This window comes from Balaenoptera ricei, chromosome 5 (assembly GCF_028023285.1).
Source record: "Balaenoptera ricei isolate mBalRic1 chromosome 5, mBalRic1.hap2, whole genome shotgun sequence".
Taxonomy (NCBI): Eukaryota; Metazoa; Chordata; class Mammalia; order Artiodactyla; family Balaenopteridae; genus Balaenoptera; species Balaenoptera ricei.
The window spans coordinates 22,218,488-22,228,563 of NC_082643.1; the positions used below are offsets into that span (position 1 = coordinate 22,218,488).

The 10,076-nt window shown below is 39.0% G+C and overlaps 1 protein-coding gene across 1 annotated transcript; it reads left to right on the forward strand.

The window, feature by feature from the left end:
- The first annotated feature begins 5,133 nt into the window (after window positions 1-5,133).
- On the forward strand, window positions 5,134-7,404 carry LOC132366763 (zinc finger CCCH domain-containing protein 14-like). The gene is given in 2 exon segments (XM_059924334.1): window positions 5,134-5,209; window positions 5,306-7,404. Coding segments are annotated over 2 exon segments (2,151 nt in total). The 3' UTR covers window positions 7,381-7,404.
- Window positions 7,405-10,076: the final 2,672 nt, after the last annotated feature.

The window sequence follows — 10,076 nt, forward strand, 5'->3', positions numbered from 1 at the left end:
TATATAAACATTGTATGTTGTAGTACACTGCCTTTAAGTTACATATTCTAAATATATGTATATTTTGCTGCTAAACCTATTTCAAGGGGCTTTACTTAACCTGAATATGTATTTTAGTCCAGCAGGGGATGCTTTTTGAGGAACCGTGCCCTATCTAACACTATGCTGTAAGATCTCGGTGGGAGGGGGAAAGGATGAGTTGCTATGTTGTGCTGGAAGGTTTCTTAAAGAAAGATGACACCTCATACCACATGTTCTTTCAGCTACATCTTATAAGCAGCTGCTTGTATACAGCTATTAGAAAGGAGAATGAACAATACATGCATTCCAATTTTCTTTCAGCGAGACTGACATCTCATATGCATGCACAGACTGAGGCATGTTGATATGTATGAATGTTCCAAGGGTATTCTTGACAATTGCCCTGGACCTTATGTTTCTGACCTATCCTTAATCTCAGTGCATCCCCATTTGACCCTCAACTCTTGGCTCTATGGTCTGTGTCTGATCCCACCTCTGGCAATTTAGACCTGGTGTCTGTAATTGGTCTCACTGGGATTCATTTCTCAGCTCTGCCTAAGAAATTTTGGTCTAAATTCTGCTTCTCTCCTTGGCAGGTTGCCTCGGATAGTATAGCCCATCTTAATCCTAACCTCTTATGACTTGGCTGATACCTTAGCCAAACTGGCCCTGGGACGGTTATGGAACACTTTGCCTCTCTCAGAAATCATGATTATTGCACAGTATTCATTTCTCTTTCTGCTCTTCTTTGTGTTCCATACAGGTAAACAAAAGCCTCGTGTGGCTTAGGAAAATACAGTAAAAATAGTGTGTAATGGCTTTAACGAAACGCTAGTTGGGAAAGTAAGATTTGGAGTTTATTTGGCTATTGAAAACACAGAGCTCATAAACAGCAATTGAGATGACAGCATTCTGCTTCATGTTGCATTGCATTCGCTTCATAGTACTGAGCAAAGTCTCACTCTTTCCAAACAAAGAAAATCGCCAGGCTCTCTGCACTTGGTATCAATTTAACTGAGCACATTCAGTTCCATTATTGCTTGAAGCAAAGTGAGCCTACTGTTTTTGACAGGGAGCTGGCCCTTTTCTGAGGCCACATGAGCCTACTATACAGCCACCTGTTTTAAGAGCCAGCAAACTGGCCAGCAATTATTAACCTGCCTTTTTCTATCAAAGTGCTTAGAATAAGATGGCAATTATGAACGGGAGAGTTAATGTATTTCTCACATCTGTAGTTAACTGTATGCAATGTCACCAACTATGTAAAATGGACATTTAAAAACCATTGTTCTCCTCTCTTTGCATTAATAGATTTTATGTTGAAGAGCTTCAACCATATTTCCTATAAGAGATTTCCATCTATATTGACTTTCACCATAGCCTTAAAACTAGAGTGTTTGGCCCTTTATATTCATCTAAAAATGAGGACACAGAAGCACAAGAGTATTCAGTATCTTATTTACCATCAGAAAGAAGGAGGCCACGAATGAGAGGAAACAGACTGGCCCAGTGTGAACTGCCATGGCTTTGGCATCAGGGAGATGTAGGTCTGACATCTGATTTTGATCTGAACAGTTTATGTGACGCTGGGTACCTAATCCAAACTCATTCAACCACACTTTTATAAGTAAAATTGGATTTAAAAATCCTATATCATAATATTATTGAGAAATATTGAATAAAACCATGTGGTTAGTACATACTGAGTTATAAATAAAGGGTCACTATTTCTATTGAACTTTGTTTTACTAAATTTGCTTAGAGCCAACCCTAGAAACATCAGTCTGTAGAGCTGAGTATTGAATTGGAGAGAAGATCCTTCCACCAATCAAAGTGCTGAGCAATTATGACACAGGAATTATAATGCCATTGGGGCTGGGTTTAAAGACTATAATTTGGAGTGGAGGCTGGATGATTGTGAAGCACAGATACAAAGATAAGTGCTAGAGAAAAATCTCTGAAAAGTCATTTTGTGGTTGTCAGTGGAACAAAAGATACTCCTCTGGAAGAAGAATGGCTGGTTCCATAAATGCCGCCATTGACTCAAAATCTTCTGGCTTTGTGGAATTTAAAGATGATTATATAATCACAAGGGTTATCGACTTTGTGCTAAGTCATTGACATGCACAAACTCATTCAGTGTTATCACAATTCTGTGAGGTATTACCTCTTTTATATAGATAAGGGAAGTGAGGCTATAGGGATTAAATATCTTGTTCATGATTTTATGACTCATAAATCAGAGGCAAGGAAACTCAGGTCCTCAAGTTCTCACCATTCTACTATGTTTCTTCCACAAGAACCAGGAGCACACCAACAAAAATCATATCTACATTCTGTTTAAGAAGAAAATAAGATATTAAAAAACGAATGCGTTTCTTCAGGAAATGATGGCCACCTACACACACACACACACACACACACACAAAATCAGATACCATAAGATATCATAGTATTTACTCAGAATGAGTTATTTGAGAGAGGTGCAGGAGCTGGGAAATTAGCTTGTAAGCTATAAGAAGACAAGAAACAGTGTGGCTAAGATTTCAGACCCTTATATGCAATATCTTTGTTGTCATCTTAAGATGATAAAGAAGGGTCATAACGTGTTTCGTGTCAAAATGTTTTGAAGTGCAATGGAGTTATGTTTCTTGAATATTTTCTATTAACACATTTTCTAATAGCATCATTTATCATGCAATTACAAACTATGTAAACTATTAATAAAATGTATTCATGTTTTCTTTCCCAGAACAAGTTCAAGGATTTAGATTCTCTCTGGGAAAAAAAATAAGAAGTGGATTATGCAGGTTTCTGTGTCTCTCTGTGAAATTCTTTGACTTCTGTAGGAAGAAATGTAATTCATTATATAAGAAATATTTATTGAGCAGCTACTGTTTTCAAGCCACTTTGCTAAATGCTAAATAGAAAAGAACGGGAGAGGATAGGTTCCTGGCCTTTCTGGAATCATCTGACTACCAACAACACAGGGGAAACATATTGCTTTTGCATCCACCAGTGTTCTTGATCCTCTGCCCGGCCTTTCCTTTTTCCACTAAGCCTGACAATGTCCTTCACCATAAATGTGACAGAATGTCTCTATAGGACAGTGCAGAATTTTTGGACAGTCTCCTCCCTCCCTCCACCCCCAGCCCCGATGTTTGAGAGTACATATAGAGGCCCAATTTTCAGAAAACGCTCATGCCTTCTATACAGTTTTATCCAACTTTTTGTGAGCACTTATGCTTTACCAGCTATTTCTCTAGGAAATTTCACATCTATTATCATATTTACTTTCATAGTGGCCTGATGTGAATACAGTCAATCCCATTTTACAAATGAGGAAATGAAAAATCAGAAATATGAAATAAATTGCCCAAGATCACACCACCGGTTCATGGCAAAAATGAAATTTAAACCTAGGATCTTAAAAAATATATAAGTTCAGTGCTCATTTCACTGTACTACTTTGGACTTAAAGACAGGTTGTGGGTCTCATGCCCACAGGTCGGATCCCCCAGGAGGCAGATTCCAAAGTGGAGGTTAGCGCCCAGGAAGGTTATTGGGCAGTAGTCTCAGGGTCAGCATGACCAGTAGAAGGGAAGGAAGCTCAGGAGAGTTGGGCATTAATGCATTCACAACAAGGCCTCAGACAACATGACTTTGAATTTGTACATCGACAAGGTACTGGATGTGTTCTACCTTGGAAGGAGGGTTTAAATTCAGGCAAAGTGGCTCTCTGCAGTGAGGCAGTTCCCAGAGAGGGCTAACAAACGGTTCAGAGGAGTCAGTAACATTCCCAGCAGCAGGGGAAGATCCTTCAGTCTTAAATCAGGAATTTGGGTGGCACAGAAGAACATTCACAGCTTAGAGCTTTGTGGGTCAGACTCTCACACTAATTTTTTAGTGTCTTTCAACTATTTTAATCCAACCATTCACGACTGCAGTGGAACAATTTACAGAAAAATATTTTATCTGCATATTTTTCCAGAGTCCGTAATACCCAACTAAATAAACAAAAATAAAATAAAAGTGAGAAAATGTGGTCAGTAATGGGCCAGAGCCACAGAGTGGCTGACGCTCATGCACAGGTGATTATTTTCAAAAACTTTATTTTCATTTCTTGTCCATGACAGAAACATTGAAGGGGAGAGAATTTCATTTAATTTTTGTATCCAGTTACCTAAGAATCCCTCTAGATTTCACCCTATACAAAGAAATCCCACCAATTTTTAAGGCTTCCTTCCTCCAACAAATTTTAAAATACAAACATAAAGTAATACAATAAAAAAGAAGTCTAACCTTATAATTCGTATAATAGATTGAGCTAACGTAGGATAGGATTTTTTTCACTCAAATTATTTTAAAATTCTAGATAAGCTATAATTAAACATTTTAAAATATAGTTATGTTCAAATTTAAGGAAACTTTCAATGCTAGAAATAAAGAACTCAAAACCAGAGCAATAAGTAAGCACTACTTTTCTCCTTTTCTCCATGTGGGTATCAGAACCAGGTATATGCCTAAAGGGCTGAATGTGGATACAGGAATTACAGCCATATTCCCAACGTCAAGTGCTGTTTCTGAGCTCTTTACATAAAATCATGAACCAAGAAGAGTTGACCCATCCTTGAAAAATGGATTACAAAAACTCTGCCACTGTACTAGGGATACGGCATAGAGGCCAACTACTACAGACAGTGGGTGGGAAAAGAGAACAGAGAGATATGAAACTCAGTCCTTCAATGTGCAAATCTAGGAAATTCCAATTTGAGAAATTAACACAAGACTAATTCAGTACTGGCAAAACTCTTAGAGCACAGGCAGAGTCAACCATAAAACAATCCCATAGAAGTATCTTCACATGAAAGCATGCAGGACTTCCGTGGGAATGATTTCTTAAACAATGCATTCACAAGTCGAACTTACTAAAAAAAAAAAGTGAAGAAACAAATTTCCAGAAAGTATAGTCACAAATGTAATGCACTAGAGAATTCATAACACAGAAACAACAAATAACAGAAAAATATGGACAAGATCTTAAAATAAGTATGCTTAAAGTGGTCAAATAGATAAAAACAATAACAGAGATCTATGCAAGAATAAGATAATATGGAAAACAGGCGGCCGGGAGCGGCGGTGGCAGAGGCGGTGAGGCTGCGGGCTGGGAGCTGGACTCCGGCTCCCAGTGAGCGGAACCCCTCGCGGTGCTGAGCCCACCGCCGGCCCCGGAGCCGTGGAGATCGGCACCGAGATCAGCCGCAAGATCCGGAGTGCCATTAAGGGGAAATTGCAAGAACTAGGAGCTTACGTTGGCTTCATGGTGTATTAGATAAACTTCGTTCTGTAACAACTGACCCCTCTAGTCTAAAGTCTTCCGATACCAACATCTTTGATAGTAATGTACCTTCAAACAAGAGCAGTTTCAGTCGAGGAGATGAGCGAAGGCATGAAGCTGCAGTGCCACCTCTTGCAGTTTCTAGCACTAGACCTGAAAAAAGAGAATCTAGGGTTTCTACAAGTTCACAGGAGCAGAAAGCCACTAATGTCAGACAGACTTACGATGATGGAGCTGCAACCCGACTAACGTCAACAGTGAAATCTTTGAGGGAGCCAGCACCCTCTGAAGATGTGATTGATATTAAGCCAGAACCAGATGATCTCATCGATGAAGACCTCAATTTTGTGCAGGAGAATCCCTTATCTCAGAAAAAACCTACAGTGACACTTACGTATGGTTCTTCTCACCCTTCTATTGAAATTTATCGACCACCTGCAAGTCGAAATGCAGACAGTGGTGCTCATTTAAACAGGTTGCAGTTTCAACAGCAGCAAAACAGTATTCATGCTGCCAAGCAACGTGATATTCAGACTAGCCGGATATATGAAACAGGACGTTTGTGTGAACCAGAAGTGCTTAACAGCTTAGAAGAGACTTATAGTCCCTTCTTCAGAAACAGCTCAGAAAAGATGAGCATTGAGGAAGAAAACTTTCAGAAGAGAAAGTTGCCTGTGGTAAGTTCAGTTGTTAAAGTAAAAAAATTCAGTCATGATGGAGAAGAGGAGGAGGAAGATGATGATTGTGGGTCCCGTACAGGAAGCATCTCCAGCAGTGTGTCAGTGCCAGCGAAACCTGAACGGAGACCTTCACTTCCACCTGCCAAACAAGCTAACATGAATCTAATTTTGAAGGCTATATCTGAAGCTCAAGAATCCGTAACAAAAACTAACTACTCTGCAGTCTCACAGAAACAGACACTTCCAGTTGCCCCCAGAACTCGAACTTCTCAAGAAGAATTGCTAGCAGAAATGGTCCAGGGGCAAAGCAGGGCCCCCAGAATAAGTTCCCCCATTAAAGAAGAGGAAACAAAAGGAGATAATATAGACAAAAGTCAAGGAACTCAGCAGAGGCAATTGTTATCCCGACTGCAAATTGACCCAGTAATGGCAGAAACTCTACAGATCAGTCAAGATTACTATGACATGGAATCCATGGTCCATGCAGACACAAGATCATTTATTCTGAAGAAGCCAAAGCTGTCTGAGGAAATAGTAGTGGCACCAAACCAAGAGTCGGGGATGAAGACTGCAGATACCCTTCGGGTACTTTCAGGACACCTTATGCAGACATGAGATCTTGTACAACCAGATAAACCTGCAAGTCCCAAGTTTATAGTGACGCTGGATGGTGTCCCCAGCCCCCCAGGATACATGTCAGATCAAGAGGAGGACATGTGCTTTGAAGGAATGAGACCCGCACACCACACTGCAGCCTCACACGAGGGACTCGCGGGTCTCCTCCACCCACAGCAGTTGCAGTTGCTGAGCAGGCAGCTTGAGGACCCAGATGGTAGCTTTTCAAACGCTGAGATGAGTGAACTGAGTGTGGCACAGAAACCAGAAAAACTTCTGGAGCGCTGCAAGTACTGGCCTGCCTGTAAACATGGGGATGAGTGTGCTTACCATCATCCTGTGTCACCTTGCAGAGCCTTCCCCAATTGTAAATTCGCTGAAAAATGTTTGTTTGTTCATCCAAATTGTAAATACGATGCAAAATGTACTAAACCAGAGTGTCCCTTCACTCATATGAGTAGAAGAATTCCAGTACTGCCTCCAAAACCAGCAGTTACAACACCAGCACCACCTTCTAGTAGTCAGCTCTGCCGTTACTTCCCTGCTTGTAAGAAAATGGAATGTCCCTTCTATCATCCAAAACACTGTAGATTTAACACTCAGTGTACAAGACCTGACTGTACATTTTATCATCCCACCATTACTGTACCACCACGACATGCCTTGAAATGGATTCGACCTCAAACCAGTGAATGGCACCCAGTGCTACCTGGCAGAAGGCTATGAAGTTTGAAAGTTTCCATTACTAATGAAAGACATTCTACAGAATTTGTCAAATCTTTGAAACTTGGAATATATTGCTTTCATAATAATGAAGTTTATTGCCTATCTGAAGTGTCTAATTTTTCAAGTTTGTACATTTATTAAGTGATTTTAACATTGGGTGTTTTTTTGTTGTTTTGTTTTGACTATGGAAAGATAGTTTCAGGAGAAGCCGAATTCTATTAAAACATTTGAGGCAAAAAAAAAATAATAATAATATATGGAAAACAACAGACAGGGTTTAGTTAAGTATTCTTGAGATAAAAATATGAAAATCAAAATTAAGAAGAACAACTCAAACTTAGGCTAAATAGCTTACTAGATACAGCAAGAATTAGTGAATTGGAAGACAGACTGGTAGAAATTATTTAGAATAAATTTTTTTGAATGCAGCACAGAATGATAAAGAGATAGAAAATATTAAAAAGAAGTTAACAGACAAGGAGAATAGAAAGAGAAGTTCCAACATACATCTAGTTAACATTCCAGAGAAAGTAACAGAGAAAAAGGGGGATAAACAATGTCCAAAAAGATAAATTTTTTTATATTGTAAGACTGAAGTACCCATCAAGTCCCAAGCAGAATTTAAAACAAAATTCCACATTTAGATTCACTATGGTGAAACTGAAAACCCAGTGAAAAATAGCATGGATAACGATATACGGGGGGAAATGGCATTGCAGTCATGGATGGTGGCATCAGAAGAGTCTGATACAGGAAGAGAAAATCAATCTGTCTGTCACAGTATTTCACACAAAATTGTCTCCTCCTTTAAAAAAAAAAAATACTCTTTTAAAAGCATGCTTATTTAGAGTCTTAGGAATGCAATGATGTTAGAATACAAATTTTTGGTCTCCATCCCACCACAACGTCATAGTTCACAAGTTAACTTCCTAATGGAGAAAGATGATCTGCAGCTGCCTTGGATTATTTGACCCAAATGTTTGTTACATGGGAGCTAAAGAGGGCCACATACTGGCTTTCTCGTTTTTTGCTCTCTCTATTTCCAAACAGATATCACTTAATATTAATTAAATCAAACTGTAATTCAGTGACAAGCAGTTGAAGCACATGAGGTGTATCTTTGTATGCAGACTCTTACAGTTCAAGATATTTTTGGTATGTGTCCATCATTGTTAAATTGTATCGACCTTCTGATATACATCTCGCAGTCAGCGAAATGAAGCTGAATATTGTGTTTGATAAAATTCCTCAAAGACCTCAACCTTTTAGTAAATATAAAACAGGACATTGTTCCTCCTCCCAATCCATTTCATTATTATTTTATGCTTATTAGACTCTTATCGAAGCGATGTTAATATTCTTTTAGGGGGAGTAGTTTGACATTTTAAAGCAGTGCTGCTTTTTAATTATTGGTGTGCAAATAGCTTCTTTAATTAAATAATTTTTCCCAGTACAGGTAATATGTAAACAGCTCAGCAGTTTTCCCAACTTTTCCTAAATTCTCTTCCCCTAAAGTTTCAACTCAGTTATCTCAGAAATAAATGCATGAAGCTAAGTGAAAACCAGGTAGCTTCTAGAAGTTTTTATAACCCATTGTTTACTACAGATACACAAATTGCCCTTCATTATCTCAATGTTTTTCTTACTTTTCAGAGTGCACCATTTCTCTGTGCTTTAACATTGAAGGTGCAGTCATTCATTTCAAAGGCCAGGAATCCTGGCTTTTTACTCTGGTCTTAACTCACACACAGATTGCTCTGTAAGAACGGTCTCAAAAGTGATGCATACACAGCCAATGTGGTACACAAAATGTACCTTAAAGTACGAAAGGAAACTATTAGGACTTTTATTTAAACAAGTTTCCCCCAGTATCTGAAAACAGAGCATTCCTATGAAACCTATGTAAGCCGAATTGTCGTAAAGCAAAGAAGCAATTGCCTTAGGACACATCTTGCTAACGGATGCACAAAATAAATCAAGATGAAGCACAGATGCTCACAGACCTAGTTCCAAGCTATGGCAGTTTGATGCTGAGTGTAGTTCCCGGGGAAGGAGGTACCATTCTTGCTGCTTGGGGTACGCGGTGCTGCTGCAAAACCAACGCTTAGTGCTATTTTCGCTTTTCGCCTCTTTTCTTTAAAGTGAAAATTCTCTTCGGATTTCTTTCAGTTAACGACAGCAGGTACAACTGTGGGTTTTTCGTGAAAGCAAAGTGGAGTTAAGCAAAATTTCAAAAAGCGGGGGATACTTGTGTTTAGTTTTATTTCTAGAATAATATGTTATTGGTGGCACAGAGACCTCGCTCCACCCAGAGGACAGTTCAAAGAGTAGCAGTGTTAAGGGACGAGCATGCCAGCTGAGCTCTCTCCTGGCCGGCAGTGAGTGCTCAGACAAACGTATCTACAAATCGTGCCTGGTTTCAACTCAGCTGACCCGCACATGGTAGAGGAGTGCTTTAAAAGATTCTTGTAAAGTTACAGTTGACTGAAGTAAACACTAATATTTCAAACTTCCCTAACATGTAACACATCTCTACAATTTTTTAGCAATGCAATACTCAACCTAGTAATTTATAAATATTCATTAACCATAATGATAAATCTTTAAGTATATCTTTTTGGGGTTTCATGCATATTATCAAAGCATGAGAATCTCCATATTCTGCTGTGGCAAAAATGACCAAAACAATGTAAATA